The 19,522-nt window shown below is 48.4% G+C and overlaps 1 protein-coding gene across 6 annotated transcripts in view; it reads right to left on the reverse strand.

Moving 5' to 3' along the window:
• ADGRB1 (adhesion G protein-coupled receptor B1) overlaps positions 1-19,522 on the reverse strand; it is a 176,124-nt gene that overhangs the window by 95,886 nt on the left and 60,716 nt on the right. For all 6 annotated transcript variants that reach the window (XM_043507255.1, XM_043507254.1, XM_043507253.1 and 3 more), the window contains one exon: positions 13,711-13,849. In XM_043507255.1, the coding sequence (XP_043363190.1) occupies positions 13,711-13,849 (139 nt within the window). The remainder of the gene's footprint in view (positions 1-13,710; positions 13,850-19,522) is intronic.

Genomic DNA, 19,522 nt, shown 5'->3' on the forward strand with positions numbered 1-19,522 from the left:
AAAGGGTTGGATTATTAAAAAAAAAAAAAAGAAGAAGAAGAAGGCACTCTATCATGATAAATCAAAGAGACAGGCCGGCCCGCACCTGGGGAGATGCTCATCTGGAGACTTATAAGGCAAGCACTACAACTGGGAAGGAAAGGAGCCACTTCCAGATGTGCAGTCCAGGGACACTGGGTCTCCATCATGTTGAGAGCCACCAGGGTCTGGAGGAGATCATCTAAAACTGCAGACATTCTGTCCTGTCCCATCCCCACCCACCCTGCTGGGTGCCATGTGGAAGCCCCCTTTGGAGCACTGAAATCCAGAAGGGACAATGCCATAGGAGAGGAGAGACTCTTGCAGTAGTGAAAGGGAACAAGAGGTCAGTCTCATCTCCAATTCCAGCAATTCTGTCACAGAGCAAGGACAAGGAATGGAAGGATTTGCAATTCGCGACATCAACTAGAGTGGAATAATGAATGCTCCTGCCTGGGGCTGTTTGCTCTCCCTGCTACCTAATCTCTCTGCCTGGCAGGGAAGATGGATGCTCTTCCTTTTCTCTTAGACATCTTTTTTCCTTCTTTGCTTTCTGCCTCTCCTGATTACCATCCCGTTTTCTCTTTTCCTCCTTCCTCTCCCTAGCCACTTCTCTCCGTTTTCTTTCTTTCCTCCCCATTTTGGCCCCTTTTGCCCTCTATTTCACAGCCCTCTTTCCAGATCCTGTTTTTTTTCTTTCTTACCCTAGTCCTCCTCTCTTATTTTCCTCTCTTCAGCCCTCCTCGCCGTTCACTTTCTCTCTCCACATTTCCTTCCTTCCTTTCTTTTTTGCCAGTAACACTGTGAAATGTGACTCTGTTAAGGCAGCAACATTATCCTTGCTCCATTTCCCTGCTCGTGCCCCTGCATCAAGATAGCTCCATTTAGAACTAAGTCATAGGATGATATTTCTCAATGCTGCACATGTTGTTCTTTCTGCCTCTCACATCCGCAGTGGTGATCAGGGCTGAGCAAACTGTTTATTTGACATAATCACCCTAACAATGTAACTCAGGCATTTGACTATTTCTTTTGTTCCCAAATTATTTGCAAACACACTTTTGATTTTTAAAAAAATATGTTTGGAATTCAAATGGTCTCATGGAAATTTTATGGGTCTGATCCAATGCTCATTTGAAATCAATAAGAATCTTTCCATTAACCTGAATGGGCTTCTGATCAAACCTCAGGCGAATATATTTCACCCCAGGGATTGTTCATCAACCATTTGCTACTATGCCTTCAACTGGTCAGCATTCATGGCTTGCAAGTGGTCTCCTAAGTCACATGGTATTGTTTCTGTTCCCTGGTTGAACAACTGAAACTTTACAAAAAGGAGGAGGGACACCACAGAGTTTCTAAGATGGCCACAAAAATGTTTCCATTGCACAACTTTGCACAAACGTATATTTGCACCAGTACTCAGAAAAGTGAACATTTTCATGAACGAAACAACCAACCAGACAAAATGCACAGAAATGTTTGCAGAAAATGATCAAAATGAGTTGAATGCCAATGAACTGAATGTGCTGTTTCCATCTGGCTGACTATCCTCAAATAGATTTTGGAAGCATTCACTCAGGTCTACCACTATAAAGATCCTGAGTCTAATTCTCATTTATGCTAAGGCCTCTTCATGCCATTTTGACAGTGTAAAGATGACTTTAAAAGGGGTGCAAATATAATTCCTCTCATTTTAAGCCTCCTTTTAGTAATTATTATTATTTGTGCATTGCAGTAGTTCCCAGCAGTCCCAGCTATGGACCAAGACCATACCACGCTAGGTGCTATACAAACACAGAACAGCTAGTCCCAATGAACTTATGGCGCAAGTTATGCTGCTGGAGTGATTTATACTCACTTTAAGGCCCCTTTGCACTTCCAGAGCAGTGCACGGGCGCCCTGTGACAGCACCTGAGCCAGCAATTCTGCTGCAGCTCCAAGGGCTCTGCAGAGCTAATGGGAGATGAACACTGAGGCTTGCCAGCAGAGAGAGCAGACGGGCCTCACATGCACCCAGGGAGCAGAGCGGTTGGATAAGCAGGCACTGTTCTTACCCAGTCACTTTTCTGAGTGTCCCCCAGTGTTCAATGTAATTCGCACTGATGCCTAGTTGTGCTGTCACAATTCGTTGGGCCAGTAGCTAGGGACAGTGGTGACACTCCAGACACAGATGGTGCTTCCCATGGGAAGCTCGGCTTTCCCCTCTTGGAAGAGTAACTCCTGGCATGCACCAATATCGTGGACCTGCTGCTGCCAAACATACACTTCAGCCTGCTCTGCTGCAGAGAAAAGCCCAGGCACACGCTGGCACACACACTTGAGCATGCGGGGCGGGGAGCAGGACCTGGGTAAGGGGTGGGTCCCCAGGTCACTGAAGTCAGCAGGAGTTTTGCCACTGACTTCAGTGAGAGCAGGCAGAGGCTACAATCAAAGCGAAGGGAGAGTTTCAGGTTAGACTCTTAAGGGCCAGCATTGCCGGGCAGCCATAGGCTGCCAAGGGGGTGAACTCTGCAGTTTTCAAAGCAGCATCCCCTCACAGGGAAGGGTTTGGGCACAGGGACCCCAAACTGCCCCTCTTATACAATGCCAGTATAGACAGTTTCTTCTCTTTAGCTCTTTCTCGCCAACTTTCCCCCACTCCTCCTTACGTTGCTCCAGCCAAATAATTGTAAGAGGGGAAAGGACCAGGGGCTTCCAAGAGGCACCTGCTGTGCCTTCTAAATAAAGTGTAGGAGTACTTGTGGCACTTCAGAGACTAACAAATTTATTTGAGCATAAGCTTTCGTGAGCTACAGCTCACTTCATCGGATGCATTTATGTAGCTCACGAAAGCTTATGCTCAAATAAATTTGTTAGTCTCTAAGGTGCCACAAGTACTCCTTTTCTTTTTGCGAATACAGACTAACACAGCTGCTACTCTGAAACCTAAATAAAGTGTGTAATGCTTATTCAGGGAAGAGCAATGAGCTGTCCCTTTGGAGCAGGCAGGACACTGGGGAGGGACTGTCATTCAGTGCGGTATCTATGTTACAGTGCCTCCTGTATCAATTCCTGGGCTTAATTAGCATCACTTTGTTCAGGGCGGGGCCCAAACCTACACTCAACTCCTAAGCTTCTGGACATAATAGCACTTCCCGTTCTTTGTGATGTGCTTTGGGATCTCCGCAAGAGAAGTGGTAAGTTAAGTTTTTCATTTCTTCCCCACCTCCCTCTCTTTCTCACCTCCCCTCATCAGACCAGGGCCTTCCTCAGCTCTGCTTGTATCCCTTCAGCAAGACAGATTCAAAGAACCACTACATCCTTTTGTTTCCTTCATGTGGTAACAAGCATCTTATTTAAAAACTGATAGAGAGCTTATTGAAAATGTATTCTTGGAATTTAGGGCCCCTTTTATACAATTTGGCCAGTCTAACAGGCAATTCCACATAATTATAGCAAGTAAAAATCACCCAGAGAGACATTTTAATGTGCTAATATTTATTAACAATTGCTAATTCTTCACTCTGTATCGAGCTCGCTCCCCAGATACCACATGGCAATTTGTATTTAGTAAACAGCTCTGACAGTGCTCTCAATGCTGACGAGTGATCACACAGTGGATTATTAATAAGCAGCATCAGGAAAGCTTCTTTCAGTCTAGTATCAGAGTAGCAGCCGTGTTAGTCTGTATTCGCAAAAAGAAAAGGAGGACTTGTGGCACCTTAGAGACTAACAAATTTATTAGAGCATAAGCTTTCGTGAGCTACAGATCACTTCATCGGATGCCAAAAGACATCCAATGAAGTGAGCTGTAGCTCACGAAAGCTTATGCTCTAATAAATTTGTTAGTCTCTAAGGTGCCACAAGTACTCCTTTTCTTTTTTCAGTCTAGTAGAGAACCATAGAAATTAAAGGAAAGAAAAGACTGATTCACTCACCTAGTCTCTCTCCCTAGCAAAGGTGAGATGTTGTCATATGGTATATTCTTCAAAGCTTGGTTGACTTCACTCACAAATTACCAAAGGGAAGAGGCTTCCACTACTTCCCTTTGAAGATAATTCTACATTTTTAAGGCCTGAACTTGCTCCTAACAGCCTCCAACTTGAAAAGGAGCAGCATTGAACCTATATAGGACTGTTTTCTCGCTATTCAGCTAAACGGCTTGGAGGTTACAATAAGTAATTGTTGGTGAGAAATCCTGCGGCCTATCCCTGGCTGCTCTTCCACTGACCTGCTTGGCTAAGTCATTTAAGCCAGCCCTTTCAATGGCCGCTTTTGAATGGCCCAACTTCAGGCAATCAAATCTGAAAATCACCCATGAGCTGCACTACGTGTGAGACTGACACCTGCGGATATCTGCTTCTGCCTTCCTGCTGAGACCGCGACTGCTTGTGTTTCAAGAAGTGACAGCAGTGGCAACTCTGGCTCGCATATAATCGGCTGCCGAGTCCCTGCCCCCCAAAACTGCTGCTTTGATATCATGCTGCCACGCGCTGCACCATGCATGAGAGCAGCACGAGAGAAGACCCACTTCTGCTTCTGGAAAAATCACAGGACTGGGCTAATCTCGCAATTTCCGAGCAATCCGTGAAACCGCGATTTTTCACAGGGCCCTACTTAGGACAGAGAGCTATTATTATGTGCTCCACCCTTGCACAACATTAAAGTGTGGATGGCGCTCAGGTGGCCTGGAGGAGGAGTGAGGGGCCCAGCTATCTTTTGAATCTTGGCTCCTTGCCTGAGACAGGAGAGTAGCTCCCTGCCAGCCCTTCCCTTCCAACATAGTCTAAATTCCCAAGGGGAAGGAAAGCCTCAGCTATTCCCTCAGAGGAAAGCTGATAATGATCAGGACAATCCATCAGTACAGTCTCCAGTCCCTTCCATGACTGCTGTGTCCAGGCAGGGATTTAGGGAGACCCTGTGCGGTGATGGTAGGAAGCATCTGTTCTGAGAGAGGAGGAGCGGGTTACAGGGTCTATCTGAGACCAGCAGCCTCATTAAAGGATCCCATTTCTATTCATTACACCCCAGTCAAGTTTCCTCTCTGCACTGTCCAACTGATGATCAAGAAACGCAAATCTTGCCGATCCTGTGCTTATATTAGCCCCCACAGACCTGATGTTGCATCCTCAACTCCCATCAACTTTGCGGCAGGAGCACCCAGCACCTGGCAAGATTGGGCCCTGCTGGAAGCAGTCATGCAACAGCCATCCAACTACAAAATGAGGCCATGGCAGACTGGGAAAAGGAAAGGAAATCCAGATTGTGTTTATCCTGATCTGAGTGGCGTCCTGGGTGGACGCCAGCTGACAGCACTCCACCAAATAATTCCAAAATAACACGCTGTTTGTTTTTCTCTTTAAATGTCATGTTGGTGAAAGACACCAGACTGACAGCCCTTGGGAGGGGAGGCCTCTCCCCACAGAATGGGCAGTGCAAGCTTCCCCCCCACTCACCCCACGGGGAGTTAGCCCTGACCTTGCCGAGGGACCAGCCTGCAGGGAGCTCAGCATTCATGACTCATTCAAGCCTTGGCTTCTCTAGGAGGATGCCAGCCTGAGGCCAACGTGGCAGTAGTTTTAGGACATTGAACCATTTCTGTTGACATCACCTACTTCCAGACCTTAGGCCTGCTCAGTGAGTAGATGAGCAAGGTGGGGAAGGTTCCTTGTGCCTTAGGAGAGGACAATTCTGAGTTCATACAAAGCACCAACCCTGTTCCCTTTATTCACTTGTACAAAGATGGCACGAGCCACACTGGAAATGACACTCAACCTAACCCGGCAGGACTTTCACCGGCAAGACCTCCATGGCCCCATCGGTGGCCCTTCAACAAAGGGTGCTAATTAGTGCCAGTGACTATGATGATTCTTCTCTACTAGGAATCACGCAGAGACCATGAGTTCAATGAAGAGCTATGGCTGGTAATGGCTTTTGGTGATTTCTGACCTGAACTGGATTTGAACCAGTGACTTAGAACAAATCTGTATCCCATCACCAGTCCTGTGAGACATCACCTCCCCCATTGGCTGATACTCTCCCTGCAATTGTCAGCCACAGAACAGATCTGATCTGCTGAGCATCACAGGTGACATCTTCATCTAGTAGCCCTATGAGGTGCCCATATGATCAAACCTTTCTTTGTCCTCCCAGTCAGTACGATACACAGAAATATGCCAGCTCGGCGCATTAGCAGGGAGTCACGTTGCTAAACCACTCTCTTTTCCCAGGGAACATTTACCTTCACATACCACTCAAAGCACAAGGCCCTGGTCTGGATTCTCATCTCACTAACGCAGGGGTAACCACCACCACAGTTAATGGTGTAAAGGAACTGTATGTCAGATCAGGATCAGCCTCAATGGTTTATAGATTCATCGATTCCAAGGTCACAAGGGACCACTGTGATCATCTAACCTGACCTCCTGTATAACACAGGGCATGAAACTTCCCTGAAACAACTGCTGTTTGAACTACAGCAGCTATTTTAGGAAAAAAACCATCCAGTCTTGATATAGAAATTGCTAGGGATGGAGAATCCACCAGGAATCTTGGTCAGTTGTTTCAATGGTAATAACCTCTCTGTAAAAAAATTTCACTTTATTTCCCATCTGAAGTAATCTATCTTCAGCTTCCTGTCATTGGATCTTTAATATATCTTCTCTTTTAGGCCTTCCCTTTACAGCCTGTTACACTAGCAGCACTGACACTGCTAAAATACTAAGCAGAGGGAGAGTAATCTCTAATGAATACTGTCCAGCCTCCTTTTTTTTTTATTAACTTACTTGTTGTTTGCCAGATTGTTCCTGGTTCACAGACTGGCCACATGTAGCTAACCATGAGTATTCAACATATATTTAAAATGTTAACCCTGTTGGTTACTTTTGATTGGGCAGGTAACACACATGATATCATTTCTGCTTCCTGACTGGATAAGCATAACTCTTAGCATCCGTTTGTGGGCTAAAACATGCATGTTTGAAATCTGCTTTCCATTTGCTTTCTATTCATATTCCCCAATTTGGCTAAAAATCTGCCATTTCTGCCAATAACCTCATCCACCAGGCTATTCATGGAAAGCAAAAGTATTAAAGGGCACAAGCACGGCTGAAGCTAATTCATTTTGTTTTAAGTGAGCAGATATTTGCGAGGCGGAGAAATGATTTATTCTCCTGGCCCAAATACTGCTCATTCAGGGCCAACACATACCATTATGGAGAGGGAAAGAGGACTCAAAAAGCTTAGTTGAGTGCCCTGACATAAGTTCTTCCAGGAACTCAGATACCACAGAGATGGGTGCTGTGATAGATAGATAGATAGATAGATAGATAGATAGATAGATAGATAGATAGATAGATAGATGCTGTAAATGAATGGAGGGATAGATAGGTAGGAAGGTTGATTGGCTAGTTTCTGTGCCAGGGCCTCCTAGAACAAAGATCCCAGAGAAAGGCAAATTTCAATCCCACGGGGCCTACACCTCCTTCACTGCTCTGCGTAACTCACTGGTAACATGGCTATCTTAAGAGCCAGGGGGCTGATGGCCATGCCTGTGCCATACCCGCTTCCTTCCCAGGCAGCCGTAGGTGTGGAGCGGTGCTAATGTTGCTCTGGCAGCAATAACGACCAGGGCCAGCTAAGGTGGAAATGCCACACCGAATGGCTACTTCCCAGCACCAATCTCCTCCACGCTCGAGGTACAACCCCCAAGCCTACAGGGTACCAACTCCCCAGTGATCATGCAGAAGGACTTCAGAAGGCTCCCTGGGAGGGCTGGAGCACCTCAGAGCAACGCTGCTCACCCCTCCTGCAGCGTTCCATACATTTCTGCCCCCCGCCCAGGAACAGAGCCACACCTTCTACCCATCTCTGATGGTTGCTTTCCAGGTGGGAATTAACGGGCAAGATGGGGGAGGGAGGTGTCCTGGTCAGAATCCCCCCCCCCCCGAGTAGACAAGGCTCCCATGTGGTGAGCTATGACTGGTCACATGGCAGCTCCCCCGTTGGCTAGCCGAGCATCCCTTCCTGGTGATAAGCCCCCTCCCGCCCCCATTCAAACTGGAATGGAGTGTGATCCCTCCCTAACACCTGGAGATACAGCAACCCACCTTAATTACACCAGAAACACTGCACGAAACAGGTGGTAGACAACCGGCCCATCCAACCCTGGGTGTGAGTGGACATCAGGCCGCTGGCTTCAATGGGGTCATCCCTGCTTACACCAGAGAGTGAATTTGGCTCAGTATTGCTCATGGTGAAGCGATGAATCCCACAAAGCTCCCTGCACTGGGTCAAATTCTTGCCCCATAGATCCCGTCAGATGAAGAGGGACGGGGTGACACAGCATCTGCCTGCAGAGGAGTCACTGACAGCACCGTGAGGGACTCACAGGGGATGGCTTAGCGGCACGACACTCCCTCCTGCCCCCCAAGTCTCACATTGTGAGTTTAGGATTTAAGTGAACCCAAAATGCCAGGTTTTGAGTCAAAGCCAGAAACAACTACCAAGCCATCCACCAGACCACAAACAATAACCCCTAGCTTGTATAATGCTTTTCTTCGTAGATCTCAAAGTAAACTGAGACACAGAGAGGGGAAATGACTTGCCCCAGGTCAGTAGCAGGGCAAGGAAAAGAACCAGATCTTTTGTATCCCTGTCTAATGTGCTATCCACTAGGATACACTGCCCCCCCAGCAGTTATGGAGCTGGGATAACTGTTTATTACACTGTTCACTACCCTTTCACTGCTACATCGTGCTCCCTTTGTCTGCTTGTATCCACCTGTTGTGTCATCATACACTTAGACTGTAAGCACTCTGTGTCAGGGACTGTTCTTTAGTTAAATGCCTGTATAGCACCATTCACTGGGGTGCCAAACCCTGATTACTGCCTCTGGGCACAACAACATCATCCATCCCTGGCACCTGGAATTCAGTCTAGGTTCTCTCCAAACTCAGCTCATGCTTATCCGACTTTCTCCCCAAACTCAACCCAGCTTCTTTGGAAATTCAAGCCAGACTCGTGTCAAACTCAGCTCAGGGTCATCTCAGATTCACCCTCAATTGGACCTAAATTCAACCCAGTGTCACAGAACAACTCACAAACTTCCAAAAGTCTGCCAAGACCCAAGTTTGTAATTAATCCCATAACTCAGGTTTGTGCAGCTCCAGTCCTTTGGCTCTCAGAGACCCAGACCTTCAGCTGCTGTGTATCTATCAGCATAGCTCCCTCAGAATCCACTGTAACTTATTCCTCTCTGCAGTGCTTTAGGGATAGCAGCAGCCTATAAAGCTCTGTTGAAAACCAGTTTCTATTTCAAAAGTATCTAAGAGAAAGTTGGCCATTAAAAAAGATAAATACATTTCAGATTGCCTGCTTCCACCAGGTAAATAAAAGAACTGCTGAAACAATAGGCAAGCACATTTCATGAAGGCTGAGACCACAAAATAATCCTATGCTCCTTCCAGCCAGGTCCTCAAAGTACTGACAGGACTGCACAGAAGGGCTAATCATGCGGACGACCTTCATCTAAACATCTACAAAATTAACATGTAATAGAGAAATAAGCCCAAGAAACTTCCCCTTATCACTTAGATTAGATCTGGAGATCCAATACAGAAAGACCCCATAGTATTAGAATTCAGTCCCCTATTAATGGGATGGAAGGGAAATACAATGCTGATCCATTAAGGTGCCCCCTCGTTGCTGCTACCCAGATTCTCGGGACAGGAGCTACTATTAAGCTAAGTTCCACCACTTCTACAATTGGGGAGAAGGGGGACCCAGGTTCCACCCCTACCACATGCTGGCTAGTATGGCCATGCCAGAGTGCTAGGAACAGACTTGGTGCAGGATACATGCCCTACCAAGCTAGAGGAAACCACAGACAGATTGCAACTCAGAAACCCAGCCTGCAACAGTGCACAACTGCCCCTTACTCAGGGGAAAGGCAGGCTGGATTGGACACTGTGGCTGCTGCTGTTGTGGAGCAAGGATGGGCAAACCAGCCTTGATAAGAAACTGCAGAAACCTCATTTAAAACTCACACCACACAACATCAAGCTGAACCTCAACACAAAACCCTTCTGAGACAAGAAAAAGTTCAGCCAGCTGTCCCTTCCCTTGTCTTATTTTTGCCTCTCCATATCCAGGTTCTGGCTCCAGCAGCAGTGGCAGTGCAATCCCAGAAGCAGGATCTCTTACCAGAAAGTCCCAGGAAATCTCATGAGATTTCCAGCCCAAAGATTTAATTACAGAAATCCTGAGTGGCTCAGAGCCCCCTCTCCTTAGAATCACAGGGTCAGACCCCAGATTTGCAAATTCAGAAGGTTTGCATAAACTGCTGAATTTGTGGGGGCTAGTCTGAACTGAATTCGAATTCCAAAACTTTCTTGGTGCATCAATAGCTAGTGCAGGGAGGCTGTCAGCTTAAAAGATGTAGCTTCCTCATGCTACAGGGGAAATAGCACTTAGCTCCTTATAAAGAATTGTCATACTCAGAGTGCTTACCAACCACAAATGAATGCATATCATCCACATTTCACAGAGAGGGAAAATGAGGCAGAGAGCAGTCAAATAGGGTTACCCAAAATGGGATTAGGCCCGCACAGTAAGGCAGGCCCGAGGACGAGCTGGGTTTTACAAGTTTCTGAAAGACAAGCATCTTCAGCTCCATAGCATCACCTAGCACCATCTCTGGGCTTTGCTTCAGTGACACCTGAGAGAACAGTCAATCACCTGTTCCTTTAGGTCTCCCATGAAAGCATTAGAGCAGGGTCTCCCCTACATAGTGAGCATGTCTGAGAGAGCAGCCCGGTGTGGCATGGCCATAGACACAGACATAACGCTAATTCTGAGTGATGGGGAGAGCATGGTGGTTACTTTGGGCCTAAAGGTCCTTGCCCAAAGGGCCAGCAGAAATGAAACATACCGAGTTAATACAATGCAAACACAGACATGCCTTGGGTCTGATCTCCACCATTGTAACTAAATCCTGTAGCCTTTTATTTTATTTAAATGAATTTTGTCATGTGGTATTACACCACCGTGGGTTCAGCTCTGATGGCTACTGTTTTAAGCTTAACCGAGTCACCTTTGCTACAAGCTTCAGATTTAGAGTCTAGTGTGGATGGAGTTATACTGGCATAAAAGTGTTTATACCAGTGCCTCACAGCTTTCACTATAAACACCCTGAAACCAGCAGAACAGCCTCCACCTTCAGGGGCTGCATTGGTTTTTCTACCAATTTAGTTAAATCAGAACAAGACGTTACCTTAGTCTCGCTTATAGTTACCTCCCTTTCACTCAGGCTCACTACTCCTTTCCCACTCCACCTTCAGAAGGAAATCTGCAGTGGGTCTTCATCACCAGCCCATGCCCCAGTATCAGTGGGGGCTGGGGGCTGCCACTCAGTGAGTCTCCATACTGGGCCCTGGTGCATCCCTGCTTCCTGCCCCCCAGCGGGGCTTGGGCATTGTTCATGGCAGGAGTAAAGTGTGACATCACTTTAGGCCCCATTGCAAGGGAGGGTACATACACCACCCACCATCCTGGTCATCACTAAACTTTGAACCTGGGCCTTCCCAAGCTGGGATTTTGAGCCTCTATTGCTCGAGATAAAAGACTAAGCTCCCTAGCAGGCAGCCGTAGCAGACTTGTATCCTCTGCAGGTCAGGCACAGGGAGGAAGGTGGCGTAACACATACTGAACAGCGGGTTACACACACTCCACCAAGTGGCAGGTGATGGGCACCAGCTGGCACACTAGTCCAGCCACCCCAGGGAAGTTGGGAACGACTCATATAAAACATTGGCCCAGCAGGTCACCTTCACACAGCCAGTATCTCACGCCGATCAAGTCTACATGGCTGGAAGCAGGGCAGTCACTGCCCATGCAGCAAAGGGCAGGGAGCGAGGGTGGCACTTGTGCCAATGTCACCATTTCCTTCTGGCCATTTACAGGCCTTGCCAGGATATCTAATTACCCTCCCCTCCCAAGTTGGAGCTACAATCCCTTTAAATCACTGCTTTCAAAAGGGACATCAGGGACTACTATACCAGTCAGTCACCGCCCTGGTGAAGCCGTTTCAAAGTGGGTTAGCAGCTGGACCTGTCTGGGCCTAAGCAAACACAGCCAACACTGTGTCTTTGAAGCCACTTCAGTGCAGATGTTGTTTCCATGGTAACCAGTGGACCAAATACATTAGTGTTTCTAATAATAAACGAAACCTTCAACTTGGAAAATGTGCTTCCCCCACCCCTTCTTCCTTTCCCCTCCCTTTTTCTAAATTAAACCGGCATCTATTGAGTGAGGTGTAATTAGTAAATAATTGGAAGGGCCTAGTGACTCCTAGTGCCTGAGCAGATGGAAGTGTCACATGAGGGTCGGTATTCATTTGTGAATCGATGTGCTCCTGGGATCTGCGCAGAAGTGGCTGAAATATTATTTTTTTTATAAACCCAAACTAAAGACATTGGGATGACTCTAGAAACCCCGGGAGCAATGCCCCAGCACCGACTTTGCATGCGCTCTGCATTCCCGGAGACCAAGCATGACTCCGCTCCGGAGCTGGGATCGGCTCTAGGAATCCTTTACTTTTTCAAACACTCTTGTTGAGACCCAGTGTTTGCTTCCCTTTAAATAAAGAAGCAGAAACTTCACACACATACACACACACATATCCAGCCCCAACCCCTACTCCCCACCCCCTTTAAACAACAACCAAGTCAGCAAAGCAGTACAAACCCTTTCAAGGTCTACCGATCAGGGATGATCGGCAACCAGAGATCGCACCAAGGTTGAAAGGGGAGAAGGAAGGGGTGGAGAACAGAGGGGCTGCAAAATATAACACGTGCAAAGATTAAGTGTGGGCATTGACAACAGTGCAGATGCCAGCCTGGGCGAGTCCCCTCCCTGGTTCCTCCAACATTCATATTCAAATCCACAGTGCAGGAAGACAGCAGGGCGGAGGGGGAGGGGGTTAGGGGGGAGGCCCCTGAAACCGACAATACAATCACTGCAGCAGCCACAGCAACCCAAATGTATTCCACCATGCAGGCTCCAGCTCACACTGCAATTGAGGAAGGGGGAGTAGGGTGACCAGACAGCAAGTGTGAAAAATCAGGACAGTGGGTGGCTACATAAGACACTGCCCTGAATATCAGGACTGTCCCTATAAAATAGGGACCTCTGGTCACCCTAAGGGGGAGGGAGGGAGGGTGGCAGCAGAACAATTTGGGGAGACAAGGGTTGGGATCTGCTCCCTGTCTCCCAAAGCCTTGCTGCCCCCGAACATCCTGACTTAAGGAATCGGTGGCACTTCAATGCAGCAGGCTTCCTCGGTTGGGTTTGTTTTAGGTCACAGCCTGTCAACGGCACATCTGAGCCGCTTTGCTGTGTTCTTGTTCTTTCTATATTGCAATGTCTACACACACACACACGTTCGAAAGCTCGTCTCTCTCGCCAACAGAAGTTGGTCCAATAAAAGATATTACCTCTCCCACCTTATCTCTCTCTACACACCCACACCCCTCCAGCAGCATCCTGGTCCCTCCGCCTCCCAACACCCAGGCTGGTATTGGCGATTGATTGTCATTTAAATGTCACACGCTGGATGCTATGCCATTCTGGGTCGGGATTTCCTCCCCCCCCGCCTTTCTTTCTTGGCATTCTTTCGTTCTTTCTTCATTGTATGTTATTGGCAGGACTTACCATGTCTGAGCTGAGCTGGGCTAAGATGGCGAAGGTGGAGAGTCTCTCACAGAGGCATTTAGTTCGGAAGGAATCAACTCGGACTGTTCGGCAGCCGCGCCAGGACCAGGCACCAAGCTGGGAGGAGGAGGAGGAGGATCTGTGAAGGGAGGGGGTGGCAAAGTGCAGAGAGGCGAGGGGGGGGGGGAGAGACAGAGTGAGAGGAGGCAGCAAAAAGAAAAACCATCACCAACAAAATGCAAAAGATACAGCCAGAGCACTGACCCCATCCTCCTCCCCACATGCTGGGAGCATCGCCACCCCCCACAAGCTGGACTCTCATCCGGGCACACAGCTGCCCTCTCCATCCCAGCACACAGGGCTCCCCGCCCCAAGAATTCACCCCACATCAGGACACAGCTCCCCTCCCACATGCCAGCACACAGCTCCCCACCCCCAGCATCACCCTCATCCCAGCACACAGCTCCCCTCCCCCAGCAACACCCCCACATCAGGACACAGCTCCCCTCCCACATGCCAGCACACAGCTCCCCATCCCCATCTCTCCCCATCCCAGCACACAGCTCCCCTCCCCCAGCACCTCCCCCATCCCAGCACACAGCTCCCCTCCCCCAGCACCTCCCCCATCCCAGCACGCTCCCAGCACACCCCCCCCCCAGCACTCCCCATCCCCACACAGCTCTCCCTCCCACCCACCTCCCCTCCCCCACACCTCCCCCATCCCAGCACACAGCTCCCCTCCCCCAGCACCTCCCCCATCCCAGCACACAGCTCCCCTCCCCCAGCACCTCCCCCATCCCAGCACACAGCTCCCCTCCCCCAGCACCACCCCCAACCCAGGATACAGCTTCCCTCCCCCATCATCTCCTCCATCCCAGCACACAGCTCCCCTCCCCCAGCACCACCCCCATCCCAGCACACAGCTCCCCTCCCCAGCACCACCCCATCCCAGCACACAGTTCCCCTCCCCCAGCAGCACACCCCAACCCAGGACACAGCTCCCCTCCCCATCTCCTCCATCCCAGCACACAACTATCCTCCCTCAACACAGCACACAAAGCTCCCCTCACTTTCTAAACTCACACAACCCACCTCACCCCCTGTCCTCCATTCCAGCACATGACTCCCCCCTCCTTCCCTTCCCCTCCCTACCCCTATGGCAAGCCATAGAGTAGCTCCTGTCCTGATACCCTTCTGTTCTTGCTCCCATCTGATCCCCCCACTTCCAAGACAGGCTGTGCGGTCCACCCCAGTCCCCCCCCAACCTCCCCAGATTTGGGAGCAGCAGGACTCCGGGAGGGGTGATCAGAGAGGACTACTGAGGCACGAATCTCACCTAACCTACAAAGGACAGAGGAAACAGGGAGTGGGACCCAGGGATCCAGACCCTTTGAGCTGATACAGGTGCAGGACGGCTGGGGAAGAGAGCACAAGAGGACCTGAAGGTGGAGAAACACTCTGGGGCATCCGTGCATGATGCACAGAGGGACAGGGACAGTGGAGGTTTTTTTAAAAAAAAAAATCCTCCAAGGCAAGCGGCTGAGGCTAATCTCCTTTGGCTTGGGGCTGGCTGAAGGAGCCTGCTGCTGCTCGGAGATGGGGGTGGGAGGAAAGTGACCAGATGTTGGAGAAGGGGAAAGAAGCTGGGAGAGAGGGCGGAGGCTCTTGGGCATGATAAAGTGCATCTTGGGCATCGGTAAAAGTAACCTGGGTCAACAAAACCTGTCCCGGCGGGGATTAGAGGGAAGAGTTCCCTGTGTTCGCTGACACTGCAAGGTAGCCTGGAAGATGGGACCCCCCTCCACTCTCCCTGGGACGGCTCCTTTGGGCGAGTGTTCCACAGCCTACCGCATCTCAGGTTTCAGAGTAGCAGCCGTGTTAGTCTGTATTCGCAAAAAGAAAAGGAGGACTTGTGGCACCTTAGAGACTATAAATTTGTTAGTCTCTAAGGTGCCACAAGTCCTCCTGTTCTTTTTACCATATCTCACTGTCCAAACCTTCTCCGTGGAATACAGTCGAATCCTTCCCTTGCTCAACCCCCACCAAGTTACTCTAAGGGTATGTCTACACAGCCACTAGACATGAGCCACCCAACTCGGGCTTGTGGGGCTTTTTCATTTGCTGTGTAGATATCTGGGCTCAAGCTGCAGCCTGGGCTCTAGGACATTGCAAGGTGGGAGGGTCCCTGAGCTCAGGGTCCAGCCCCAATTCAGAAGCCTTAGCCAACACAGCAATGAAACAGCCTGAACCCTGCGAGGCTGCTGGTTCAGGCCTGCCATGGGTTTTTCTTTGCTGTGTAGACATAGCCCTAGTCACACACCCCAGAAATATCTTAAATACAGTCTAGGTCTGCCTGGCAACTGAAAGCATGTTGAATTATTGTTCCTCTTAGCACGGAGAAGCCTCAACTGAGATCAGCACTGCACTGTGCTCCTCATTGTCCAAACACATTGCAAGAGACAGTTCCTGACCTGAACTGCTTACGACCTAAATGGACAAGACAGGCAAAGGCTGGGAGGGGAAACTGAGAATTATCCCCCATGTTCATTAACACCCTTGTGCACTCTAGCATGGCGAAGACATAAATGTGTGCTGCTGGTCATTTCACTGCAGCCTCAGGTTAAACACCACATCTGTGCCCTGTGCCAAATCTTTGTGTGGCAAAAGGGCTAGAATTTTCAATCCTGTTCGTTAACACGTGTGAAAGGGTTACCCAGTGGTCAGTGTGCATTCCAGGTCCTCCTCTGTGCCAACCCACAGAGGGCAGGAGTTGTTACAGCCCCAGTTACAAAATCTGGCTTTTCAGCTCAAGTTGCAACAGCTCTTGTTTTTAGAGATCCCTGGTTCATTCGCTGGTGTGCCAGCCAAGATGGCAGCCATCGCCTAAGCACGACTCAAACGTCAAGCCGACATTCCCCAGAAAGCACGGCTACCAAAAGCTGGGATTAATGAGACCAAACTGTATGCGCTGAGAGTTAACCATCCGTCAGCTCAATAAACATTCAAGCGTTGCCTGACTGGGTCTGAAACCAAGCTCAGGAGATGAGAAAAGAGAGGCATTGAGTTAAGGAATCGTGTAGCTTTTTAATGGTTTGTTTTTTGGGTTTTTTTTTAGGTAAATGGGGAAACTCCCTGCAAAGCGTCACAAAGTTCCAAAGTTCTATCGCACCCGCTGTGAGGGCCAGATCACCCCCTCCTGCTGCTTTTGTGGAAGGGGTAAAACAATGGGAACAGCTGGAGGCTGGGTGGATGAGTCTATGTGCAAACTCTCCCGGCTCTATCAGAGCAAGAGAAGGGCATAGTAGCAGTATCACAGCGAAATACCTGTGAGAATTAATGCCCACACTCCAGCTATGGGATGCTTTCTTTGCACGATCAGCCATCCTCTGAGGAGAGAGCTAGTGAAGAGCGCCAGCTGAGAGCCACCGGCAGTACATTCCAGATGGAGCTGTGCTGCTACGGAGCCCAGGGCGTATAACAGACGGACTGAGCTTCTGCACAGATGCCCTTGCCTTTGGCAGATGCCCCTTGATCTGTGGGAGCTCCTTGCAGGATTCAGGCTGTCCGTAGCTCAAGAGGCCTGTACCGCTCCTACAACACAGCGACTCTCTCCCCGTGTCACACAGTGGAACCTCCTTCCACAGCATCCTTCTGCCTGATTTGTGGGCAGGCAAAATCTGAGCCTTGATTTCAGAGGAAGAACTGAGAAAAGGGTAACTGAGTTCAAACTGAAATGCAAAGGTCTGAGTATGAACAGAACAAAGCACAATCAAGGAGCTCAAATAGCCCCTTCTGCTACTGAATCTAAAGGGCAGCTTGGGGGAGACTAAGAATTGCACCTTCCTCTGTATCACCTGCAAACCAAAATTCCCTTGAAGAAGCAGAATAAAATGGCTTCCTCCAGCCCGATCAAGCACTGCAGGTGGAGACAGCATGATGGAGACATAAGAAAGCACAGGAGACTGGGATGCAGGAAGAGCAATGATGAGGAAGCGATGCCACAGTATGGAGGACAATAACAGTCACATTTCATAACGCAAATAAGGACTCAAGGGTCAGGCAAATAGCCAAAGTTCATTGTCGTCTGGTTAAAAGAAGATATATATTACAGTGCTGAGTATAGCAGTCACTGGGTACTTTGTAGTAATGTGGAATTAAGAGTCCAGTCCTTTCCCAAATGGCCACTGACAGACAGAGATGGAGCGTACATGATGTTGATGTAGATAGAGTCATAGATTATAAAACCAAAAGGGACCACTCATAGAATCATAGAAGACTGGGGTTAGAAGAGACCCCAGGCAGTCATCTAGTCCACCCCTACTCAACGAAGAGGACCAACCCCAACTAACTCATCCCAGCCAGGGCTTTGTCAAGCTGGGCCTTAAAAACCTCTAAGGATGGAGATTCCACCATCGCCCTACGGAACCCATTCCAGTGCTTCACAACCTCCTAGTGAAATAGTGTTTCCTAATATCCAACCCAGACCTCCTCACTGCAACTTGAGACCATTGCTCTTCTTCAGTCATCTGCCACCACTGAGAACAGACGAGCTCCATCCTTTTTGGAACCCCTCTTCAGGTAGTGGAAGGCTGCTATCAAATCACCCCCTCACTCTTCTTCTCTGCAGAATAAATAACCCAGTTCCCCTTAGCTCTCCTCGTAAGTCATGTGCCCCTGAGCCCTGATCATTTTTGTTGCCCTCTGCTGGACTCTTCCAATTTGTCCACATCCTTTCTGTAGTGGGTGCCTAAAACTGGATGTAATACTCCAGATGTGGCCTCACCAGTGCCGAATAGAGGGGGATAATCATTTCCCTCAATCCGCTGGCAATGATCCTACTAATACAGCCCAATATGCCATTAGCCTTCTGGGCAACAAGGGCACACTGTTGACTCATATCCAGCTTCTCAACCACTGTATTCCCCAGGTCCTTTTCTGCAGATTCATCTAGTCTGATCTTCTGCATAACACAGACCAAAGAACTGCCCTGAACTAATTTCTGTTTGAACTAGAGCAGATCTTGTAGAAAAACATCCTATTTGATTTAAAATTGTCAGTGCTGGAGAATCCCCATAACCCTTGGTAAGTTATTCAAATAGTTAATTACCCTCTCTGTTAAAAAGAAGTTGCACCTTAGTTTTAGTCTGAATTTGACTATCTTCAGGTTCTAGACATTGGATCTTCTTATATCTCTTTCTGCTAGAAGAACCCTCTATTATCAAATTGCTGTTCCTCGTGTAGGTACTTATAAACTGTGATCAAGTCACTCCCTAACCTTTTTGTTAAGCTAAACTATTGAGCTCTTTCAGTCTTTCACTATAAAGGCAAGTTTTCCAATCCTTTAATCATTCTCATGTCTCTTCTCTGACCCTCTCCAATTTATTAACATCCTTTTTGAATTGTGCACACCAGGAACTGGACACAATATTCCTGTAGTGGTCAAACCAGTGCCAAATACAGACTAGAGATATTTATTGAACATTCTGACTTTCTGTATTATTATTGATAATTCTATCATTTCCCGCTAGTAAAGGATCAATTCCATTGCTAGGATGATTTTGTGCTTAAGATACTTATAAAACTCCTCCTTATTGTCAATAATTTTGCTGGCCATAGATGTCTCTTGTGTCCTTTTGCTTCCCTTATCAATTTTCTACAATGCCTAGCTTCTGATTTATATTCATTTCTATCAACTTCCACTTAAAACTGCTTTCACTTCGCCTCTAAACCAGGTTGGTTTTTTAACCAATGCAGCCTTTGTTCTCGATTGTGACATCTAGTAAAATGTTCTTTCAAAATTCCCAATTATCAT

The sequence above is a fragment of the Dermochelys coriacea genome, chromosome 2, assembly GCF_009764565.3.
Source record: "Dermochelys coriacea isolate rDerCor1 chromosome 2, rDerCor1.pri.v4, whole genome shotgun sequence".
NCBI classification, from domain to species: Eukaryota; Metazoa; Chordata; order Testudines; family Dermochelyidae; genus Dermochelys; species Dermochelys coriacea.